At 41.1% G+C, this 25,781-nt stretch overlaps 1 protein-coding gene and 1 long non-coding RNA gene across 3 annotated transcripts in view; one reads left to right on the top strand and one right to left on the bottom strand.

The window, feature by feature from the left end:
* The first annotated feature begins 3,166 nt into the window (after positions 1-3,166).
* Positions 3,167-25,781, top strand: part of LOC118360626 (tumor necrosis factor receptor superfamily member 14-like) — a 120,104-nt gene continuing 97,489 nt past the window's right edge. Inside the window, exons 1-3 of the mRNA XM_052484756.1 lie at positions 3,167-3,263; positions 5,595-5,726; positions 7,857-7,962. Coding sequence (XP_052340716.1) covers positions 5,697-5,726; positions 7,857-7,962 — 136 coding nt within the window. The 5' untranslated portion in view covers positions 3,167-3,263; positions 5,595-5,696. The remainder of the gene's footprint in view (positions 3,264-5,594; positions 5,727-7,856; positions 7,963-25,781) is intronic.
* On the bottom strand, positions 18,331-21,669 carry LOC118360623 (uncharacterized). 2 transcript variants are annotated; one of them, XR_004820901.2, is made up of 4 exons: positions 21,293-21,669; positions 19,283-19,440; positions 19,105-19,202; positions 18,331-18,835 (listed from the first exon to the last, which is right to left on the bottom strand). It is a non-coding gene; the product is annotated as an uncharacterized LOC118360623 (long non-coding RNA). The 2 variants fall into 2 exon arrangements; XR_004820900.2 differs by lacking the exon at positions 21,293-21,669 and adding an exon at positions 20,901-21,242.

Here is a 25,781-nt window from a genome sequence, read left to right as displayed (position 1 = left end):
CAAACTGACTCTGTGGGAGACGCAGATGCGGAAAGAAAATTTGAGCCACTTTCCCAGCTGCCAGACCATGAAAGAGAAGCTCTCTACCAGTGCGTTCCCGAGCGCACAGTTGGCTGATAAAATAGGTATGCTTGCCGCTGACTTTCGACGCCGATTTGCTGACTTTGAAGCACAAAAAAGCAGGTTGGAACTGCTCGGTAACCCATTTGCTGTTGACGTGGAAAGCTCACCACCAAACCTCCAAATGGAGTTGATTGACCTCCAATGCAATGATGCACTGAGGGCAAAATATGCGGCAGTGGGTGCTGCGGAGTTCGCCCGTTTCCTCCCCGACACAATGCCCCAGCTGCGCATCCAGGCTGCTCAAACGTTGTCTATGTTTGGCAGCACATACCTGTGTGAACAACTGTTTTCTTTGATGAACTTGAACAAAACATCACACAGAAGTCGACTTACTGCTGAACACCTCCACTCAATTCTGAGGATTTCCTCAGCTCAGAGCCTTACCCCGAACATTGATGAACTTGTGGAAAAGATGGGACACCACCAAGTATCACCCTCAACCTCAAACAAGTGAACATTACTGTGCAATCACATATTTAGAGTTTTTACTCAGTTCAAGTTTAAAAGTTAAAGTTTAATATTTGTTTTCACTGCATGTTACTTCTCCTTAAACAAAGTGTTGTTTTTGATTAATAGATTTTTGCACTTTATTTTATTGTATTTCAATCCAATTATATTTTAAAAATATTTCAGTTGAGTGGATGATAGAAAATTGCTATTATTGTTTTTTTCTTTGAAGTAAATTTAGCCCACTTTTGCTAAAATAGAAAATATAGGCTACTGATGGTGCCTTGAATACCGGTTTCTTTCATTTAATGTTCATGTTATGGGGATTTTTATATAAAGGAAATTTGTCTTTTGTGTCTGTTGAAAATTAAAGATTACTGACAGAGCCATAAGAAAATATTGCTTTATTTATCTGATCATATTGGAATATATTTGTTAGGTTTTCAGTAGGTTCAATTAGGTTCACTAGACTATATGCGTCATTTAAAAATTTTTCAATGAACATTCGAACAGTCCGGCCCTCGGCTTGTAGCTAAATTTTTATTTGGCCCTCCGTCCATTTGACTTTGACACCCCTGATCTACATGATCAGTGTGTGTAAAATAAAAAGTGGTTAATGTGAATCTAACTCACAGCTAAAAAATGTAAAGAAAGCAAATCCAATGTTATTTGTTGCCTAGACTTTACTGCAAATGACCCTCAAGTCTTGAGAAAAAAACACAATACAATAATATTTCACTTGGCGGGGAAAAAACATAAAAAGTAGAAATATAATGAAACAAACAGGCATTCTATTTTTGCTCTATTATAGTGGCCACCATAGACCTCGATCAAGTGCACAAGGCTACATGTGAGCAAAAATAACTTCACTGAGTAAAAAAAGGATAATCCCCCCATCTCTCTCTCTCTCACACACGCATTACTGTCAAGTTCAACACAACAAAAACTATATCTTTGGGCTACACTGAACATTATTACATTGTACACTTTCTGCCTGTGGACATCTGTTCTACAATGTGCCAGAAAAAGTGAGAAAGAGGGAAAGTGTGTGGTGTTCCTTCACCTCTATAGTGGCATCCAGTTTAAGCCAGGCCCAGCTCCTGCTACACTTGATCCCTGAATCCACTTGCTTAACAAGCAAAGCCTCATTTTCACCTAATTCTCTCATTCTGAAAATGAACTACATACTATAGACAGAAAACATTAGTTAACCGATAGTGGTTATTTCGTTAGCTAGTTAATGTTTTACACAGATTGCCAGGGTTATAACTTGAGGAACGGCAATGTGTCGAATAACAAAACCGCGAATTTCGCAGAAAGGTGACTAGTTTGCATCACTGAACTACTAGCCATGTAGAGGTTGGACGGAAGACCGCCCAGTGCTGCTTACCTGAGACGCCATCACCACAGTCCTTATTGATACTGACCTGACCAATGGAGAAGCATCCTCCAGACCTCCCACTAAAGCCCGCCCACAGCTGTGGGGTCAAAAGTGCAAACGAGGAACTAGTGTTTCAATCAACAACAAAAAGGTTTCAAAAGCAAAAATAAAGAGGAATTGCAAGCAAAGAGAGCAGTCTAGCCAAAATGGAGGGTGGTTGATTGCGAAATTAAATTGGAGTTTAGTTTTCAAATACATTTTTTGTTCCTCAAATATTTTTGGGGGAATGACGTTTTGCGCTCTATTAGAAAATATTTGATTGCACATTTGTACATTTAAAAAAAAACTTTGAAGCCCCGTTTTTGCTTTCAAAACAATTATTTTTGATTGAAAAGAAAAACGTTTTGCTCTCGACAAAAATACAAACGTAAACACATAGCTTGTGCCCATCGAAATAGACGGGGGGCGCGGGATGTTCCACAATGATGGAAAAGGGGGTCAGAGTTAAAAAGTTTGGGAACACCTGGTGCAGAGACCATTGTACCATCTAAACCGCTGTGAAATATCTTCTCCATAACCGAAAACATTGTATGTTCAAAACTGAAAGTTAAAGACGCAAAACATTTACTTAAACAAGGGAAGCATAGAAATAGTGAACATACTGTATAACAGATCTACCGCTTCTTAGACTTGCTTTAAATTATAATGACAGATCTATAACTCATTTCTATGTGAATTTGGTCCGGTCACACAAAAAAAGTTACTTATTGCAGCTTTAAGGTTAGATAAGTTTGGGGTTGAGGGTAGTGACACCCCAAAGATCCCAGATTCCATGGTTATTGCTAAATCCCTCATAAACAAAAATTAGTTTGAGTTCATATGGCAATTGGATTATTTTATAACTGGGTTTATCTCTGTGAGAAGTGATATAATAGAGGGTTTGGGTGGTAGGTGTGCTACATTTATCAAAGAAGGTATAGCACAGAGAGATTAATAGTTCCAAAGAACATGAATGTGTGGCTGTGGAAAAGGGAGTAGTATTTCCAAAATGAAAATAAAATACGTAAAACATTTATTTAAACACGAGAAGCATAGAAACAGTGAACATACTCTGTATAACAGATCTAACGCTTCTTAGACTTGCTTTAAAGGAGAATGGCAGATCTATAACTAAAATGTATATGTTCGCCCAAAAGGTACATACTGCAGCTTTAAGGGTTAAGGACGTTCCAAGGATCCCAGATAGCACTAAGGCTGGAAAGTATCTCCTTCATGAAACGAAAGTGTAAACTACTCCGAGTTAATCTGAGAGGTAAGACTGCTCTGTTACGTGTGTAAGAAAAGTGTATTCAATATTGATTCAATATGTATAATATCGTATTTTGAAATATGATTTTCGTATTCGAAATGAACTGTTAGCTAAAGTGTTATTTTACGTTAGTTAGTGCTAGCCCTAAAGGCCACGACGCTGTCCAGCCAAGACAATAAAAGACAAACGCCTAGAGGCTGGTCAGCGTTGTTTTAGCTAGACACAGGCTTAAAGTGTAACATTAAGTAGCATAACCGTTACAACATGTAACATATGGCTTTGCATTAGTATACGCATCAAAACTCCCAAAGCAAAGTGACACCTCACTTTTACATGTTGAGTTACATAAATCCGATCAGAATTCCCGAAGGTGCAATTTCGAAATTGTAGGGCGTCTTCAGTTTCTCTCTTGCATAACAATTTGTAACGTGACAAATGTCCAGATCAACTAGCCCATGTCAGCAAACATTTTAGCTAGGTTTTGTAGCCCATAGATTTTGTGGTAATGTTTGAGACACTCAAAGATGACATGAATACACATTAGATATTGCAAAATGTATAGAATTGCAAGAAAATTACCTTTTGAAAACACCCAAATCTTCTCTGCACCCCGTGACAAAATGTGTAGAATTGCAGGAAATATGCTTTAAACCTGCTAAATTCTCTACACCAACAAGAGGGGTTTGAACCGTTTGTGTCATGAACAGTGCTTGTGCCCATATAAATAGACATGGGCGCGGGATGTTCCCCAATCCTGGAAGGGGGGCCTGACTGAAACAGTTTGGGAACCCCTGGTGTAGAGAGTCATTGTACCATCTACACTGCTGTGACATGCTCTACATGAAAAAGAATGTGGACAACTGCTCGTCGAACAACTTATTCCATAATCATGGGCATTAATATGGATTTGGTCCCCCCCTTTGCTGCTATAACAGCATCCACTTGTCTGGGAAGGCTTTCCACTAGATGTTGGAACATTGCTGAGGGGACTTCAGCCACGAGGATTGGTGAGGTTTAGCGATTAGGCTTTGCTCGCAGTCGGTGTTCCAATTCATCCCAAAGGTGTTTCGATGGGGTTGAGGTCGGATCAGCAGGCGAGTCAAGATCTTCCACATCGAACTCGACAAAATATTTCTGTACGAACCTCGCTTAGGGTATTGTCATGCTGAAACAGGAATTGGCCTTCCCCAAACTGTTGCTACAAAGTAGGAAGCACAGAATCATCTAGAATTTAATTGTTTCCATATTAACACCCATGATTTTGGAATGAGATGTTCAACGAGCAGGTGTCCACATACTTTTGGCAATGTAGTATATGTAATAACCCCAAAATAACTGTTTGTACTTACAGGTAACTGGATTTTGACTACAACTAAGTCTTTGACCACACTGTGTCCTTATATTGGACGCCGTGGGGGCGGCAAGTAGCCTAGTGGGTAGAGCGTTGGACTAGTAACCAGCAGGTAGCCTAGTGGGTAGAGCGTTGGACTAGTAACCAGCAGGTAGCCGAGTGGGTAGAGCGTTGGACTAGTAACCAGCAGGTAGCCTAGTGGGTAGAGCGTTGGACTAGTAACCAGCAGGTAGCCTAGTGGGTAGAGCGTTGGACTAGTAACCAGCAGGTAGCCTAGTGGGTAGAGCGTTGGACTAGTAACCAGCAGGTAGCCTAGTGGATACAGCGTTGGACTAGTAACCAGCAGGTAGCCTAGTGGGTAGAGCGTTGGACTAGTAACCAGCAGGTAGCCTAGTGGGTAGAGCGTTGGACTAGTAACCATCAGGTAGCCTAGTGGGTAGAGCATTGGACTAGTAACCAGCAGGTAGCCTAGTGGGTAGAGCGTTGGACTAGTAACCACGGAAGGTTGTAAGATCGAATCCCTGAGCTGACAAGGTAAAAATCTGTCCAGGAGCAGAACGACAAGGCAGTTAAACCACGAGGCCGTCATTGAAAATACATTGAAAATGTACAACTGTGGTGTCATGCTGGACGATAAATGCCCTTCTGTTAAAAAAATAAGAATTTGTTCTTCACTGACTTGCCTAGTTTAATAAAATATTGGTGAGTAAAAAAATCAACCCTTTTAGCAGCATGACACCACCGTTGTACTCTAAATCACTGTGTAATACAAGGCATTTGGTTGCTTGGCAATGGGAGAATAGCACTTTTAGGTTTTAATATGTTGGTTCACATAACATAACATTTTTTAACTGCCTTATACGATAAGACTCCATTGAACCAAAAATAATCACTTCTAATTTAACGTTTGTTAAATAGTGTATGGAAAATATTTTAATATTGTATGATATTAAACTTTCCCAATTTTATTTGTGTGACTCAAGGTCTACATGAGGATTGACGACAACCGGGGATGTTCTTAGTTCAAATCTAAGATTCCAGGGTGGTGGACCTTCTTCCACTGAGATGTTGAGGATTGGAGAACCATGGCTCAGTTTCAAAGCTTGATATGGATAGTAAGTTAAACGTTTGGGTTTTGTAAGCTTAGTAGCTTGGCATCATTTCACGCTACAGCAGTAAATGGTACCAGATAGTATGCTCAGAGTGTACACCAATGATGTACAGTGCATTTGGAAAGTTTTCAGACCCCTTCAGTGCCGTTTTTTCCTCCGTTACAGCCTTACTCTAAAATTGATTAAATCAATATTTTTCCTCATCAATCTACACATAATACCCCATAATGACAAAGTGAAAAAATATACCTTATTTACATAAGTATTCAGATCCTTTGCTATGAGACTAGAAATTGAGCTCAGGTGCATCCTGTTTCCATTGATCATCCTTGAAATGTTTTTATAACTTGATTGGAGTCCACCTGTGGTGAATTAAATTGATTGGACATGATTTGGAAAGGCACACACACCTGTGTATATAAGGTCCCACAGTTGACAGTGCATGTCAGAGCAGAAACCAAGCCATGAGGTTGAGGGAATTGTCCATAGAGCTCTAAGACAGGATTGTGTCGAGGCACAGATCTGGGGAAGGGTACCAAAAAATGTCTGCAGCATTGAAGGTCCCCAAGAACACAGTGGCCTCCGTCATTCTTAAATGGAAGACGTTTGGAACCACCAAGACTCTTCCTAGAGCTAGCCGCCCGGCCAAACGGAGCAATCGGGGGAGAAGGGCCTTGGTCAGGGAGGTGACCAAGAATCTGATGGTCACTTTGACAGAGCTCCAGAGTTCCTCTGTGGAGATGGGAGAACCTTCCAGAAGGAAAACCACCTCTGCAGCACTCCACCAATCAGGCCTTTATGGTAGAGTGGCCAGACAGAAGCCAATCCTCAGTAAAAGGCCCATGACAGCTCGCCTCGAGTTTGCCAAAAGGCACCTAAAGGACTTTCGGACCATGAGAAACAAGATTCTCTGGTCTGATGAAACCAAGATTGAACTCTTTGGCCTGAATGCTAGGCATCATGTCTGGAGGAAACCCGGCACCACCCCTACGGTGAAGCATGGTGGCGGCAGCATCATGCTGTGGGGATGCTTTTCAGTGGCAGGGACTGGGAGACTAGTCAGGATCGATGGAAAGATGAACGGGGGAAAATACAGAGATCCTTGATGAAAACCTGCTCAGGACCTAAAACTGGGGCGATGGTTCACCTTCCAACAGAACAACGACCCTAAGCTCACAGCCAAGACAATGCAGGAGTTACTTCGGGACAGGTCTCTAAATATCCTTAAGTGGCCCAGCCAAGATCCCGATCAAACATCTCTGGAAATACCTGAAAATAGCTGTACAGCGGCGCTCCCCATCCAACCTGACAGAGCTTGAGAGGATCTGCAGAGAAGAATGTGAGAAACTCCCCAAATGCAGGTGTGCCAAGCTTGTAACGTCATACCCAAGAAGATTTAAGGTTGCAATCACTACCAAATGTGCTTCAGCGAAGTACTAAGTAAAGGGTCTGAATACTTATGTGAATGTGATCAGTTTTTTAATTTAAAAAAAAAAATTCAACTTAAACATGAAAAACAATAATCCTGTGTTTGCTTTCTCGTTATGGGGTGTTGTGTGTAGATTGAGGGGGGACAATTTAATACATTTTAGAATAAGGCTGTAACATAGCAAAATGTGGAAAAAGTCATGGGGTCTGAATACTCTGAATGCACGGTATATTGGAAGCAGTTCTCCATAGGAATGAACATTTTCCATTCAATAAAATGTTTCAAGGATTAAATTACTTGTATTTGAGTATTTATTTGTTGAAGTGGGGACAGTAACATTGCTACAAAAAGCTCAATTCAGCGCCCTGTCAGTCATCCTGGGTTTATTCACATTTTCTGTGTCAAATTCTAGTTTTGAAAATGGTTTGCTCTTTGAACATTGGCTTTGCAAAAACAAATTATTATATTTACTCTTTGAAAAAAAATCCATCTGAGTAAGTACATTTCACTGACATTTATTAATCAAAACATGTAAATGTTAACTATGCTTTCTCTCTATTTGGAACTGTCAATCTGAACTCTCCTCCTGTCACATCTCTTCCCTAACCACAAACTCTCTTCAACCCTGCGTTTGTCAATGTGACCCCCCCCCCACACACTCTATTTTTCAACCGTGGTAATGTGTTCATTTTCTCTATTTACAGATGAACCTAGCTATCATTTTGACACTTCTAAACATTCAGCTCTCTATTGCATGTGGTAGAGCAGAGTACAGAACAGGTATTGAATGCTGTCCAATGTGTTCACCAGGTAAGGACCAGCTCTGTATACTATAAGGATTATTATGAAGAAAATACATTCCAATACCAATCAATCCATGACACTGACCTTCTATCCCACAGGAAACCGGGTACATAAACACTGTACAGAATTTACAAGTACTTCCTGTGTCCCCTGTACCGACTCCACGTTCCTTGATGAACCCAGTGGTCTTACAGCATGCATACTGTGTACAAACTGTGACCCAGGCTTTGGTTTGAAGGTAAAGCAGCCATGTACACCTTCATCAGACACTGTCTGTGGGACACTGGAGGGGTTCTACTGTCTAGACCCAACTAAGGATGGTTGTAGAGCAGCCCAGAGACACAGCAGCTGTAAACCTGGTCAATATATCAGTCACACAGGTATGTCTTCTTGCAAATCTTCCATTGGCATCAGTACATGATTTATGCAGTCGTGAGTTAAGCACATCTCAAGGATAGGATCCTTAATGAGTTTCACCCTGTGTTGGTGCAGGAACAACATCTACAGATACTGTGTGTTCTGACTGTACTGGTGACACCTATTCAAATGGATCATTTACATGCTGCCAGACACACACACAGTAAGTGTGGCTCATGTACAATGGTTATTTCCCTCAATATCATCTAAATACTACAATATGCAAACAGTTTTCATAATGTAAAACTGAATGTTAGATGACTAAATTGTCGATTTACCAGTGGTCTATTTCTCTTAATTTAGATGTGATACCTTGAAGCTTCAGCAAATTCAACCTGGAACTCATCGGTCCGACTCTGAATGTGGACCACAGACCTCCCCTCCCATAGCAATAATATCTGCTGTGGTGGTGCTGGTACTAGCTGTGATATCAGCAGTGACGGCAGTAGCTATTAGAAGAAAAATGAAAGGTCCTTTATCTGGTGAGTTTATTTTGGGGAATTGTACAGTTTCATTTGTTTTAATTGCCCAGATGAACAAGTTAGAAACATCCAACACTGAATCAAATCACATTTTATGTGCCGAATACAACCGGTATAGACTTTACCGTGAAATGCTTGCTCACGAGCCCTTCCAAACGATGCAGTTAAAAAATACATATAAAATAGTAACACAAGGATTTAAATAAAAGACACAAGAATGCAGCACAAGAATGCAGCTATATACAGTTCCTGTGTTGCTCAGTTTGTAGAGCATGGCGCTTGCAACGCCAGGATTGTGGGTTCAATTTCCAGAGAAGAGTATGGAAAATGTATGCACTCACTACTGTAAGTAGCTCTGGCAGAAAGTGTCTGCTAAATTATTAAAATAAATACTAAAGCACACAAGATGAATACAATTAAATACACAAGAATGGAGCTACATACAGGAAGTACCAGTACAAAATTAAATGCACAATAATGTTCTGAAAATCATGACAATGCCCCTGTCAAACAGTGTATGTTAGTGAGTTCCAAATGAGTTTTTGTCTCAATGTTGATTCTTGTACTTTTCCAGAGAGTACTTTTCCAGAGAGTACTTTTTCAGAGACACAAAGCCCTACAGAGGTATGTAAATGAATCATCCCCCAATACCCACTTTATACAGCATTATTCTCTATCATACTCAATGTGGCAAGGAGATGGCTGACAGTAATGTCTATTACTTCAAGGTTTGCACTTTTTAAAGTTGTATTGAGTTGAGGTTTCCTTTTACTAGGTATCAGACACTGAGGGAACATCAATGCTGTTTGTGGGAACAAGAACAGGTAAGGTAGCCTGTAACATCAGAATGGTACGGTATACTTGTTCATGAATTTCAGCCAGATTTGAACTCAAACTTGGAGGCTGGTGTAAAGATTAAAAAGGCCATGGCCTTGATAGACAGCCTGTCTTCCAATACTGGGGATGAAGGAAACCTTGTAGGAGCCAGTTCTGTCCTGTTCTGGGAAAGGTCAGGTGTGTCCATGATTTCTAATGGTCAGTCCAAGTCAGTTGATGGTAATTGGAATAAAACACAATAGATTTTGTAAGACACTGCACCTGGTGTTTGGATGCTGGTGCCAGATACATTGAGGAATTGCCCTTGAACTGAGGAAGTCTACAGATAACAACATCTCCATGGACCTTATGGAACTTGTGATGTACTGTAGTGTAACTGACAGTTAGACTTACAGGTTATGTCGTTGTCTTTTGTTTGAATTGTTTATGTGTCCGCTGTGCGGGGGAAATGATAATACAAGCTGAACTACGTAGCTAATACTGTTGTAACGGGGATCCTTATTGTAGCAACACACTTTTGGAGGGAAGGCAATCCTGCGCTGCGTTAGCTAAGTTTTCATGTCATCAGGTGTAGTTCATAAAGGTTGAAGAGTGTATGTTAGGATGAAGTGTGAATTCATGCCAAGAATAATAAGTGTGAAGTTTGATTTCCTCCCTTCTGTAATAAGCAGCCAATGAGGTATTTGTTCCTTTATTCATGTGTTAATCTGAACCTGTTATAACGCCGGTTAAACTGTTATGTATGTAAGCACTTCAGAGTTATACCAAGCTAATAAGTCACTCGTAAGATAAGGTTGTAAGAGTGTGCTTAACTGTATTTTTCATTTACTTTATAGTTCTCACGGAAGGTGATAATTCTGACTAAAACTACAGAATAAAGCCACCAGTTAAAATCAAGGAACGGTTGTGCTCGTGGTTACTGAAGGGAGCTACAGTGAGAACTCAATGCTCTTCACGAGCAAGAGAGAAAGAAGAATCACATCCAGCTGTAAAACGTCTACAAGATTCCCAAATCCTGGTAGACCTTGTCATCTGCCAGATAAGAGTTTTGCACCTCCCTGCAAACTAAGAAGAAAATCTCCACATAAGGAAGCATCATGAGGCAACATAAGGTCAAGACTAACAGGAAAGTCAGACACGCAAGTACAAGTCAAGGTGTTTGAAGGTGGTCCTAGCCTTCTGAACAGCTAATAAGAGACTTTAAGATTACAATTCGTAAGGACTGGAGATAGTTGTCTATTTCATAAAGACTCTGGTATTATGCATTTGCTCTTTCTATCTTAATGTATCGCTGGTATGTGTATTACTGAAAAATATTATTTGATACTTACTAAATATATATATATATATATATATATATATATATATATAGTCACAAACATTAAGGGTCAGCGTACACCTATTAATTCTATTTTCACCTGTAACTTAATAGTGTAATTGTTTGGTAAGGTGTTTGTTCAAGCCTTTGTTACAAGCATTATACATGTTTATACCACGTACTGAGGTATAAATTACAGCGAATTAGAGTATAAATTACCTACTCACTTATCCAAACCTTAGCTAGAATTGATTTGACTTGATTTAGAATGTCAGAAAGAGGTAGTTTCACTAAAGGTGATAGAGATGGGGTGGGTCAAGTTGAGCAGCTGCAGCAACACCTCGCAAACTTCGAGCCATTTTACATTTACATTTAAGTCATTTAGCAGACGCTCTTATCCAGAGCGACTTACAAATTGGTGCATTCACCTTATGACATCCAGTGGAACCGCCACTTTACAATAGTGCATCCAAATCTTTTAAGGGGGGTGAGAAGGATTACTTTATCCTATCCTAGGTATTCCTTAAAGAGGTGGGGTTTCAGGTGTCTCCGGAAGGTGGTGATTGACTCCGCTGTCCTGGCGTCGTGAGGGAGTTTGTTCCACCATTGGGGGGCCAGAGCAGCGAACAGTTTTGACTGGGCTGAGCGGGAACTGTACTTCCTCAGTGGTAGGGAGGCGAGCAGGCCAGAGGTGGATGAACGCAGTGCCCTTGTTTGGGTGTAGAGCCTGGAGGTACTGAGGTGCCGTTCCCCTCACAGCTCCGTAGGCAAGCACCGTGGTCTTGTAGCGGATGCGAGCTTCAACTGGAAGCCAGTGGAGAGAGCGGGGTGACGTGAGAGAACTTGGGAAGGTTGAACACCAGACGGGCTGCGGCGTTCTGGATGAACAAACAGAACAGCAGGAGAGCAACAAGAGCCACGAAAAGGTGAGAGGGTCCGCAGGTTAACTGAAAAGGGCAGAGAACTGCGCGACGAAAGGTGGAGACAGCTCGAACATCGTTTCAGGGTCAGCTATGAGAAGTGGAAGGCTCTGGTAAAGGAAGCAAAACTGTCACTGACAGGCTGTTGCTCTGAAGACCTACCTACAGAGCTAAACCTTGTCTATGTAAATTTGCGTCAAATCGACATTCCCGACAACGATATACGACGCAGAGTTGATACTTGTGAAGCAGTTACAATGTCTATTATCAAGACTGTAAGGTGTCATTTAAAAGGCAGGGAAGAAGGTCAAAGTAACCAGATAGAGTTGCACTGGAAGGACAGCAATTCCTTGTGCATGTCCGAACTCTCACATAAGTCAAGTCTCAACTATCAGCCCTCAAGTGCTTCCTCCCAGTCTCAAAGCAACTCAAAGGTCAACTCCAGACGCTCAAGCGTGTCATCTGTCAAGAGACAAGAGGCTGCGGCAGAAGTTGCTGCTAACCAAGCAGCTTTAGAAGTAATGGTTAAGCAAGAACGCCAACTAGAAGAGCTTCAGCGACTCGAAGAGGACAGCGGAGCAAGAAGCTGAGGCTGTGAAACGCAGCTTAGAAGAAGCTAGGCTGCGAGTCAAGTTAGAGGTAGAAAATGCTGCCAGACGAAGGACACTAGAAGACAAGCGTAGAGAGTTAGAGCGCCTAGAAGTGCTCAAGAAACTAAATGCTGCCAAGGCAAGTGTATGAGCAAGATAAACTCAGAGGACGAGAAGAGAGACCTACTCTCTAACTGCAAATCTGTGAAAGAAGTAATGCACAGAAGTGGCTCATTTCACAGTCTCTCACCACAACATGTTGTGACAAGCACACAGCAAGAAGATGGCACCAAGACCATGTTCAGGTTACTAGCGGAAGCAATCAGTGAAAGCCGCCTCCCCATACCAGAACCAGTAACATTCAATGGAGAGCCTCTCTCGTACACTGACTGGAAGGTCTCTTTTCAGACTCTGATAGACAGGAAGAACATACCAACAACTGAGAAGATATATTACTTAAGAAAATATGTCGGTGGGCCTGCCAAGAAAGCCATCGAAAGTTACTTTATGTTAGGAACAGAATCAGCCTACCATGCTGCTTGGACCATTCTTGAAGAAAGGTACGGAAACAAATTCTTCATCGCCAAGTCTTTCAGAGATAAGCTCAATGCATGGCCTATGATAGGATCCAAGGACAGTCTTGAACTTAGAGACCTTGTAGACTTTCTTCGCAGCTGTGAAGCTGCTATGTCTCAGAATAAGGGCCTGGAGGTGCTTAATGAAGATCCTCGCTAAACTTCCAGATTGGCTAACTTCAAGATGGAATAGAAAGGTCACAGACATCTTAGAAGAAACGGAGATCTTTCCTAGCTTCAGTCAGTTTGAAGTTTCTCACGAGAGAAGCCAAGATTGCTTGCAATCCTGTAACATCCCTTCATGCTTTGAAACCAAGTGAAGATGGCAAACTTAAGACGCCAAGGATTCAAAACCCCGGAGCAAGGGTATTCGCAACTAACTCTGATGAGAAAGATACTGTTACTAGTTGTCTTCTGTGAGAAGTCGGGTCACAGTCTCCACAAATGCTGGAAGTTCATGGATAAGCCCACCGCAGAGCGACAGTTTGTTCAAGAGAATAAATTGTGCTTTCGCTGTTTAAGGCCTGGGCATCGATCGAAAGATTGTGATAACAGGAACACCTGCGACACGTGTCAGAGGAGGCATCCATCCTGCCTGCAAGAAGATCGTACTAAAGAAAGGTTAAGGGATAGGAAGACAGAGCCCCCACGAGATAAGGGGACAAGAGCGTCAAGTGAGGCCATATCTAACAGAGTCGTAAGGGACATTAACACTCACACCTCCACAATCATTCCAGTATGGGTGTCAACCACAAGTGAGCCAGATCGTGAAGTTCTTGTGTATGCACTTCTTGACACCCAGAGCGACACCACTTTTATCCTTGAAGAGACAACAAAGGCTCTCAATACAAGGAAGGAGCCAGTCCAACTGAAACTCTCTACAATGGCTTCAAGAAATACCACTGTGCCCTGCCAGAAGCTGTCTGGTTTGCAGGTTAGAGGGTTTTACTTGGAGAAGAAAATCCCTCTGCCAACGACCTACTCGAGAGAGTTTATTCCTGCAAACAGAGATCATATTCCTACTCCAGAGACTGCAAGAGCATGGTCTCATCTTGAACACATTGCAGAGGAGATTTCTCCTCAACAGAGCTGTGATGTCGGTCTCTTAATTGGCTACAACTGCTCCCAGGCTCTCCTTCCAAGAGAAATTGTGTCTGGTAAGGGAAATCAGCCTTTTGCTCAGAGAACAGATCTTGGCTGGAGCATAGTCGGCTATGGAAATCCATGTATCGACTATGGCGACCCTATTGGAGTGAGTCATCGGGTTATCGTTACAGGTGATGCCAAGCCTTCAATCTTCTTCCAACCTCACAAATTAAGTACACTATGTTTGTAGAACACATGTAAGAGAGGTAATCACAACACTGGACATTATCAAGACGCTTGAATCTGACTTCAACGAGAGAGCTGCAGAAGAGGACCTCATATCTCAAGAGGATATCCGGTTCCTGAAGAAAATGAAAGAGGGCATCAGACGTAAGGACAATGGACATTATGAGATGCCTCTGCCGTTTTAAGGAAGAAAGACCCAATCTGCCGAACAATAAAACATGTGCAGTTCACCGACTCAAGTTCCTGGAAAGGAGGCTAAGGAGAGACAAGCAGTACTACAAGGACTACACAGCATTCATGGAAGAGACTATAGCTTGTAGAGATGCTGAGAAGGTCTCTAAAGAGGAAATTAACAAGCATCCAGCATGGTACATCCCGCACCATGGAGTTTATCACCCACAAAAGCCTGGGAAGATACGAGTCGTGAAGGTGATAATTCTGACTAAAACTACAGAATAAAGCCGCCAGTTAAAATCAAGGAACGGTTGTGCTCGTGTTTACTGAAGGGAGCTATATGTAGATTCTGTTGATACAAACTGTGTAAAGGACATACGGATGAGATTCTGGACACTGGTATGGGGGAAAAATGGACTCCACTTGTTGAGTTACCATGGATTTGTATAATCCCACAGAGTAAACATCAAGAGGCAATGGTGCAGTGTAGGCTATGTTCAGTGTGACCCATTTATTTTGTTAAACTTTAATTTAACTAGGCAAGTCAGTTAAGAACAAATTCTTATTTACAATGACAGCCTACACCGGATGACACTGGGCCAATTGTGCACCGTTGCTGTAAGTGTATTTCTGGTGACTGATCCAATGTCCCATCTTGGGATAAAGAAATAGAGGATCTGCAATACAATTAAGCCAGCTAACTTTCTTATGTTCAAGTGTCCTAATGATGTTAGCTACATTGTAAAAATGCTATTGAATAAAGCAAAATGTGAAAACTGCAAGGGTGTGAGTAGGTCTCTTTTAGTTCATCTGATATCTCCTGATATTTGCCATGTGTATTATTGACTAAATTCCAAAACAATTCTTAATATCTTTAGAGATTCCAAACGAGAAGGATTATATTGACCTTCCTTTAAAAAGTGCATCCTTCCTTGAAGACTCACTGATTGGACAGGTGAATTGGCTCCACATGAGTTTCACCTGTGGAAGGACCTCAAGGAAGGATGGAAGGCAGTGGCGGTCAGTGCTATTTAAGATGAGGGAGGATGGTTTATTTAAATGAGTATAGCCTTATTTATATTACAGCATATTGATGACTGTCATTCATATTCCATTCACCCAGCTCAATGCAACAGGCTAGGTTTAGGCTACTACATAATACTCTATTCCTATACCCATCATGAGATTGCTACAACCTAGCCTACGATTAAAAGTTTACAAAGTAGGTGCACAAGTCGAGAAATCAAGGTGACAGACACATTCAATACCACCTTGTACACTCTTTGCCTGCATCTAGCTGATCTAGGGTGTAATCAATAGTCCAAACTGCAAACAAGTTTCTATTGGACAAATTCAAGAATGTTTATCCTCGTTTTGTTCCGTTAGCTGCTGTTTAAGAAAAAATGTTTTTCAACCGAATGACCAGGTTTAAGTGCCTTTGAACGGGGTATGGTAGTAGGTGTCAGGTGCACCGTTTTGTGTCAAGAACTGCAACGCTGCTGTTTTTTTTTACACAATAGTTTCCCTGTGTATCAAAAATGGTCCACCACCCAAAGGACATCCAGCCAACTTGACACAACTGTGGGAAGTATTGATCAAATCAAATCAAATCAATTTATATAGCCCTTTGTACATCAGCTGATATCTCAAAGTGCTGTACAGAAACCCAGCCTAAAACCCCAAACAGCAAGCATTGCAGGTGTAGAAGCACGGTGTCTAGGAAAAACTCCCTAGAAAGGCCAAAACCTAGGAAGAAACCTAGAGGAACCAGGCTATGTGGGGTGGCCAGTCCTCTTCTGGCTGTGCTGGGTGGAGATTATAACAGAACATGGCCAAGATGTTCAAATGTTCATAAATGACCAGCATGGTCGAATAATAACAAGGCAGAACAGTTGAAACTGGAGCAGCAGCATGGCCAGGTGGACTGGGGACAGCAAGGAGTCATGTCAGGTAGTCCTGGGGCACGGTCCTAGGGCTCAGGTCCTCCGAGAGAGAGAAAGAAAGAAAGAGAGAATTAGAGAGAGCATATGTGGGGTGGCCCGTCCTCTTCTGGCTGAGCCCGGGTGGAGATTATAACAGAACATGGCCAAGATGTTCAAATGTTCATAAATGACCAGCATGGTCGAATAATAGTAAGGCAGAACAGTTGAAACTGGAGCAGCAGCATGGCCAGGTGGACTGGGGACAGCAAGGAGTCATCATGTCAGGTAGTCCTGGGGCATGGTCCTAAGGCTCAGGTCCTCTGAGAGAGAGAAAGAAAGAAGGAGAGAATTAGAGAACACACACTTAGATTCACACAGGACACCGAATTAGGACAGGAGGGGTACTCCAGATTGGAGTCAACATGGGCCAGCAACCCTGTGGAACGCTTTTGACACCTTGTAGAGTCCATGCCCCGACGAATTGAGGCTGTTCTGTACACTCAGTGTATATTTGAGTGCTATGAGCGTGTACAATAATCATGCACTCATACGTGTACTGAACAACAAGTTGTGACCTTTGTTCAATTGATAAGGTTTAATGGGTATACAGCCATATACTGATTAACCCAGCAGTGCTCTAACTTTAACAGTGTCATCTATCCCTCTGCCTTAAAACACTCATGGTTGAGTAACATTTTATCTAAAACTAAACTAAGAAAGTAGAAACTTCAGGTTACAAGACTGTTCAAACTAAAACTGATACCAGAACCAACGGACCACAACACACATCAAGAACTAAATATAAAACCTGTGAAACTGAAGAGAAAAAACGAAAAGCCAAAATTGTAGAGAAAATAAATATTTTAAATGAGGAGCTGAAATAACCTTGGTCATCTCAGTGTTCTGTGTGTTTCTTTGTATTGAAGGCTGAGTTGATAGATTCCTGACCTCCAGACAAACTCGGGGAGTTGGAGAAGGAGGTGCAGGAGAAGAGCCAGCAGATAGCCATGCTAGAAGAGGAGCTCCACAGGCTGAGAGAGGCCATGCCTTGAGTGGGGTCCTGACGTTATGTTATCTTCTTGTATAAGACCTAAAAACAAATCTTATCTTGCATGGTGGCCTTGTCTGTGTTTTGGAACATGGCCACAAACAAAGCTCTTCCAGTGTGATTATGCCTCTATCTGCTTCAGTCGTTTTTTTGTCATTTGTGAGAAGTCTTGCAGAGCTTTTAATGAAACCTAAAAGAAAGTTGTGTAAAAGAACAAGGACACAGAGCTGTCTTCAACACAGACTTGTAAAGGAAATCATTCCGCAATCATGATCAAAAACAGATCAAAATGAAAGACCTTTTAGATGTACAGTATGGAGGCTCAGAATCCCTGCTTCAATGAGAGAACCTGAACGTGGTTGAGTCAAGTGGAGCAAGTCATAACCTCACAACTAATCCTGTATTTTTTTTATTTTTTAAATTACCTCCTTTTCTCCCCATTTTCGTGGTATCCAATTGTTACTATCTTGTCTCATCGCTACAACTCCCGTACGGGCTCAAGAGAGACAAAGGTTGAAAGACATGCGTCCTACGAAACACAACCCAACCAAGCCGCACTGCTTAACACAGTGAGCATCCAACCCGGAAGCCAGCCGCACCAATGTGTCGGAGGAAACACCGTGCACCTGGCGACCTTGGTTAGCGCGCACTGCGCCCGGCCCACCACAGGAGTCGCTGGTGCGCGATGAGCTTCTCTGCTCATTGATTGACACTGTCCATGTCACCATGTCATGACATACTAGAATATAATATATAATCTGTTTTGATGAGTCTGCACACTAGTTAGTCCATTGTTAGATATTACTGCATGGTCGGAACTAGAAGCACAAGCATTTCGCTACACTTGCATAAACATCTGCTGACCATGTGTATGTATGTGATCAATAAAATTTGATTTGAACAAAAGCCATGTTTATTATTTGACAGAGCATACTGTGCTTTCAGAAAGTATTCACAACTCTTGAATTTTAAGCCTGAATTTGAAATGGATTAAATATTTTCTTCCCCATCACCCATCTATACACAAAACCCCATAAAGAGAAAGTGAAAACATGTTTTTTCTCATTTTTGCAAAATGTATTAAATTAAATATAGAACTATCTTAATACTTTGTAGAAGGGTCTTTCTATAGATAATGGGGCCAATGTGTGACATTGGCTTCGGTTTCTTCTGCAGGACCTCAATTAGGATGTAGACTTCAAGGCCTTCATGCAGCTGCTGAAGCATCGCCGTACGTTTTGTGGTTGCATGTAGCAAAATGTCTCTTTACAAAAGGAAACGGATAGAGACATGGACATTCATTGAGATTAGCATATCTTACTGCAGAAACCTTAGTGCTCTTGTATGAATGGTCATGATAATGTACTCTAAAAATGAATTTGTTTGAAACATATTAAATGAAATCAGTTGACACAAATTGTGGGTTGTTGCAATATAAGAATGGAATTTAAAACGTAATTTCAACTCAGATCAAATGTATCAACCCATGAAGGCTAATGGGTGCTTTGTTAAATAAGAAAACATTTCACATACCTTATTATGCTCTCCTTGTGATCCAAGGTGATGGGGCCTGTGTAGCCACAGTTGAGGATTCCTTCAGTGTTGGGTGCCAGGTCAAAGGCATCTTTGATCTGAAAGCACATTTTATTTTTCAAACACAACTAATTGCTGAAAGATTGAGAAGAATATGCTTTCAATTTCATCAACATACCGTTTTGATTAATGGGGACAACTCTGTGTCATGTACACTACCCTTTGTTAGGTCCTTCAGGGTCCCAGTCAACAAATAGTGGTAAAAACCAGTCCTGCATAAATCATGGAGACGGTCCACCTTGTGCAAGATTCACTGCAAATATTTCACCTGCCACTCTGGATATAAGAGAAGGTGAAATAAGAAAATGTTCCTTAACAGTATTTTTCTTTTTACATTTAGAAACAGATGTGTTTCACAGAATTGTACATGTGCCTAACACTTTTGTACAGTACTGTATGTACATACAGGTGACTATATATATTGACTATGAAACAAATAGGACATGGCCTGCTTATGAGATGCCATGAAAGAAAGTTAGATTAATTCAACTGAAATAGGCGAGAACAGGCGATCATAGCTAAATGCGTTAGCTTGAGAATAATAATTGCATGTTTTTCCATTCTACGCATGTATGCATGTAATATAGTATAATATTATGAACCGACACTGAATCGTAGGAGCTAACTACCAGGGATGCAAACTGCTGAGGGCCCAAAATGTGAACACTTTTTGTTTCACTGAAACGTGCAGGGGGAAATGGAGGTCTTAACTAATTAAACAACAAAGAATATGATCTACATGATCAGTGTGTGTAAAATAAAAAGTGGTTCATGTGAATCTAACTCACAGCTAAACATTTTTAAAGAAAGCAAATCCAATGTTATTTGTTGCCTTTACTGCAAATGACCCTCAAGTCTTAAGAAAAAACACAATACAATAATATTGTACTTGAGGGGGAAAAAACACAATACACTAATATTGTACTTGGGGGAAACACAATAAACTAATATTGTACTTGGGGGGGAGAAAACACAATACACTAATATTGCACTTGGGGGACATTTTAAAGTAGAAATATAATGAAATAAACAGGCATTCTATTTTTGCTCTATTATAGTGGTCACTATAGACATCGATCAAGGGCACAAGGCTACATGTGAGCAAAAATAACTTCACTGAGTAAAAAAAGGATAATCCCCCCATCTCTCTCTCTCTCTCTCTCTCTCTCTCACACACACGTTACTGTCAAGTTCAACACAACAAAAACTATATCTTTGGGCTACACTGAACATTATTACATTGTACACTTTCTGCCTGTGGACATCTGTTCTACAATGTGCCAGAAAAAGTGAGAAAGAGGGAAAGTGTGTGGTGTTCCTTTCACCTCTATAGTGGCATCTGTAAAGAATTGCTATTTTCTTATGCAAGTGATCAGCCTACTGCTAAATACATGGCTACAACTCACAGTAAAGCCTGTGGGGTCCCCTACAGGATAGCTCCCACATTACACACTGACTGCCAAACCAGCGCACACACCAAATTTCCCCCTTTAGCTGAACATTGTGTGACGGCGGGCCAGCTGAACCAATCCAAAGATCCGATCTCCCAGGATCAACCTACTTTCTGTTTTGTATAAATTGTGATGTAACGGTTCACTCTTTCTCTTTTCCTGCTGTTCTGTGCGAGCGAATGGGAGAGCCGTATTTACGTGTACCAGATATTCTCACTCTGAATAAACTGTCGCTTGTCGTACAAATTTTACCACCTTGTCTGAATCGATCCTTAACCGGCTCACCCTTCTAATATCCTTTTATCAACACATCCAGTTTAAGCCAGGCCCAGCTCCTGCTACACTTGATCCCGGAATCCACTTGCTTAACAAGCAAAGCCTCATTTTCACCTAATTCTCTCATTCTGAAAATTAACCACATACTATAGAGGGAAAACATTAGGTAGAACAGATAGTGGTTATTTCGTTAGCTAGTTAATGTTTCACACAGATTGCCAGGGTCCAGTAAGCAAATAACGTTAACGCGTTAGAACTTGAGGAACGGCAATGAGTCGAATAACAAAACCGCGAATTTCGCAGAAAGGTGACTAGTTTGCATCACTCGCTGTGTAGAGGTTGGACGGAAGACCGCCCAGTGCTGCTTACGCCATCACCACACAGTCCTTATTGATACTGACCTGACCAATGGAGAAGCATCCTCCACACCTCCCACTAAAGCCCGCCCACAGCTGTGGGGTCAAAAGTGCAAAGGTTTCAAAAGCAAAAATAAAGAGAAACTGCAAGCAAAGAGAGCAGTCTAGCCAAAATGGAGGTTGGTTGATTGCGAAATTAAATTGGAGTTTAGTTTTCAAATACATTTTTTGTTCCTCAAATATTTTTGGGAAATGACGTTTTGCGCTCTATTAGAAAATATTCGATTGCACATTTGTACATTTAAAAAAAAACTTTGAAGCCCCGTTTTTGCTTTCAAAACAATTATTTTTGATTGAAAAGAAAAACCTTTTGCTCTCGACAAAAATACAAATGTAAACACATAGCTTGTGCCCATCGAAATAGACGGGGGCGCGGGATGTTCCACAATGCTGGAAAGGGGGTCAAAGTTAAAAAGTTTGGGAACACCTGGTGCAGAGACCATTGTACCATCTAAATCGCTTGTCTTCTCCATAACCGAAAACATTGTATTTTCAAAACTGAAAGTTAAAGACGCAAAACATTTACTTAAACGAGGGAAGCATAGAAATAGTGAACATACTGTATAACAGATCTACCGCTTCTTAGACTTGCTTTAAATTATAATGACAGATCTATATCTCAAATTTTTATGTGAATTTGGTCTGGTCACACAAAAAAAGTGACTTATTGCAGCTTTAAGGTTAGATAAGATTGTGGTTGAGGGTCGTGACATCCCCAGGATGCTGGATAGTTCTAACCATGGAAAGTCCCTCAGAAACAAAAATGAAAGCTTTGGAGTTGAGGGTAGTGACGTCCCAAGGATCCCAGATTCCATTGTTATTGCTAAATCCCTCATAAACAAAAATTAGTCTGAGTTCATATGGCAATTGGATTATTTTATACCTGGATTTATCTCTGTGAGAAGTGATAGAATAGAGAGTTTGGGTGGTAGGTGTGCTACATTTATCAAAGAAGGTATAGCACAGAGAGATCAACAGTTCCAAAGAACATGAATGCGTGGCAGTGGAAAAGGGAGTAGTATTTATTTATTAGTAGTATTTATTAGTAGTTCATTTATTTAAACATGAGAAGCATAGAACAGTGAACATACTCTGTATAACAGACTTGCTTTAAAGGAGAATGGCAGATCTATAACTAAAATTTATATGCACATTTGGTATGTTCGCCCAAAAGATACATACTGCAGCTTTAAGGGTTAAGGACGTCCCAAGGATCCCCGATAGCACAATCTCCTTCATAAACGAAAGTGTAAACTACTCCGAGTTAATCTAACAGGTAAGACAGCTCTGTTACGTGTGTAAGGAAAGTGTGTTCAATATTGATTAAATATGTATAATATCATATTTTTAAATATGATTTTCGTGTTATTTTACGTTAGTTAGTGCTAGCCCTAAAGGACACGACGCTGTCCAGCCAAGACAATAAAAGACCAACGCCAAGAGGCTGGTCAGCGTTGTTTTAGCTAGACACAGGCTTAAAGTGTAACATTAAGTAGCATAATCGTTACAACATGTAACATATGGCTTTGCATTAGTATACGCATCAAAACTCCCAAAGCAAAGTGACACTTTTGATGCTTTACATAAGTTGCTATTTTTTATTAGACACTAATATATATGTCCAATAAACAGACGTTCAAAAGTCGGAATGTAAAGCAAAAACGACTGGAAAGTTATTCAAAAGCAGGTGTAGTGAATCAAGAATCTTGGGGTTAACTGAAATAGGTCAAAGTATATATTAGAAATGTTCTAATTTATTTTATCTTTATTTAACTAGGCAAGATGAACTCAACAACATCGACATAGACACAAGTTACCTGCTATATTTGGGAAGGATTAACACAGAGAGAACTTGGCAAAATACAATGCATGATTCTTTAGTACGAGTAGTACAGTATGATCGGTAACAATTGTGTACAAGCCACCTACCTATCTAATAAAATACTGGGGCTTGCGGTCATTAGTTACATTTCAACCACAGCGATTCCCCAATTGAGGCGCAACAGTGTTCACCCGCAAATGCAGGAACACCGGAAATAATAACTAAACAACGAATGAGAAATGGTGGAGGCTACCAGAACGAAGGGACATTTTTCCCGAATAAACGTGGTGAGTGTAAAACGTAATTACATAGCTCACTCCCTACCCGGTATCTCATTCTACTGTTATACGACTATGTATGCGTTGTTTGTTGGCAACCTTGTTATTTACGAAGTTTTTGGAACGGATTCCTGTTGGAACGTTCCACAAATTATACCCACCCGCTTTGCATTAGTTTACGCATCAAAATTCCCAAAGCAACACCTCACTTTTACATTTTGAGTTACATAAATCCGATCAGAATTCCGAAGGTTCAATTTCGAAATTGTGTAGGGCGTTTTAAGTTTCTCTCTTGCATAACAATTTGAAACTTGTCAGAAATGTCCAGATCAACTAGCCTATGTCAGCAAACATTTTAGCTAGGTTTTGTAGCCCATAGATTTTGTGGTAATGTTTGAGACACTCAAAGATGATATAAATACACATTAGATATGACAAAATGTATAGAATTGCAAGAAAATTACATTTTAAAACGCCAAAATCTTCTCTGCACCCCTTGACAAAATGTGTAGAATTGCAGGAAATATGCTTTAAACCTGCTAAATTCATTCCACCAACAAGAGGGGTGTGAACAGTTTGTGTCATGAACAGTGCTTGTGCCCATAGAAATAGATGTGGGCGCGGGATGTTCCCCAATGCTGGAAGGGGGGCCTGAGTGAAACAGTTTGGGAACCCCTGCTGTAGAGTCATTGTACCATCTACACTGCTGTGAAATACTCTACATGGAAAAAGTATGTGGACAACTGCTCGTCGAACAACTTATTCCATAATCATGGGCATTAATATGGAGTTGGTCCCCCCTTTGCTGCTATAACAGCATCCACTTGTCTGGGAAGGCTTTCCACTCGATGTTGGAATATTGCTGAGGGGACTTGCTTCCATTCAGCCACAAGGATTAGTGAGGTCGGGCACTGATGTTGGGCGATTAGGCTTTGCTTGCAGTCGGTGTTCCAATTCATCCCAAAGGTGTTCGAAAGGGGTTGAGGTCTGGGCTCTGCAGGCCAGTCAAAATCTTGCACACAGAACTTGAAAAAACACATCTGTATGGACCTCGCTTGGGGACTTTGTCATGCTGAAACAGGAATTGGCCTTCCCCAAACTGTTGCTACAAAGTTGGAAGCACAGAATCGTCTAGAATTTCATTGTATCCATATTAATACCCATGATTTTGGAATGAGATGTTCAACGAGCAGGTGTCCACAGACTTTTGGTAATGTAGTGTATGTAATAACCCCAAAATATAACTGTTTGTACTTACAGGTAACCAGATTGTGACTACAACTAAGTCTTTGAACACACTGTGTCCTTATATTGGACGCCATGGGGGCGGCAAGTAGCCGAGTGGGTAGAGCGTTGGACTTGTAACCAGAAGGTTGTAAGATCGAATCCATGAGCTGACAAGGTAAAAATCTGTCATTCTACTCCTGGACAAGGCAGTTAACCCACTGTTCCTAGGTTGTCATTGAAAATAAGAATTTGTTCTTAACTGACTTTCCTAGTTAAATAAAGGTCAAATAAAATATTGGTGAGTAAAAAATCAACCCTTTTAACAGAAGGGCATACATTAATCATCCAGCATGACACCACCGTTGTACTACAAATCACTGTGTGCATTTGGTTGCTTGGCAATGGGAGAATAGCATTTTTAGGTTTTAACATGTTGGTTCACATAACACATGTTGGTTCAGCTCTAATTTAACGTTTGTTAAATAGTGTACGGAAAATATTTGAATATTGTATGATATCAATCAAATTTTATTTATATAGCCCTTCGTACATCAGGTGATATCTCAAAGTGCTGTACAGAAACCCAGCCTAAAACCCCAAACAGCAAGCAATGCAGGTGTAGAAGCACGGTGTCTAGGAAAAACTCCCTAGAAAGGCCAAAACCTAGGAAGAAACCTAGAGAGGAACCAGGCTATGTGGGGTGGCCAGTCCTCTTCTGGCTGTGCCGGGTGGAGATTATAACAGAACATGGCCAAGATGTTCAAATGTTCATAAATGACCAGCATGGTCAAATAATAGTAAGGCAGAACAGTTGAAACTGGAGCAGCAGCATGGCCAGGTGGACTGGGGACAGCAAGGAGTCATCATGTCAGGTAGTCCTGGGGCATGGTCCTAGGGCTCAGGTCCTCTGAGAGAGAGAAAGAAAGGAGAGAATTAGAGAACGCACACTTAGATTCACACAGGACACCGAATAGGACAGGAGAAGTACTCCAGATATAACAAACTGACCCTAGCCCCCCGACACAAACTACTGCAGCATAAATACTGGAGGCTGAGACAGGAGGGGTCAGGAGACACTTTAACTGCATCATTTTTGGACAGAAAGTTTCTGATTTTTGCAATATTACGTAGATGGAAAAAAGCTGTC

The sequence above is a fragment of the Oncorhynchus keta genome, chromosome 28 (genome assembly GCF_023373465.1).
Source record: "Oncorhynchus keta strain PuntledgeMale-10-30-2019 chromosome 28, Oket_V2, whole genome shotgun sequence".
Lineage (NCBI taxonomy): Eukaryota > Metazoa > Chordata > Actinopteri > Salmoniformes > Salmonidae > Oncorhynchus > Oncorhynchus keta.
This window is presented reverse-complemented; position numbering and strand designations above follow the sequence as displayed.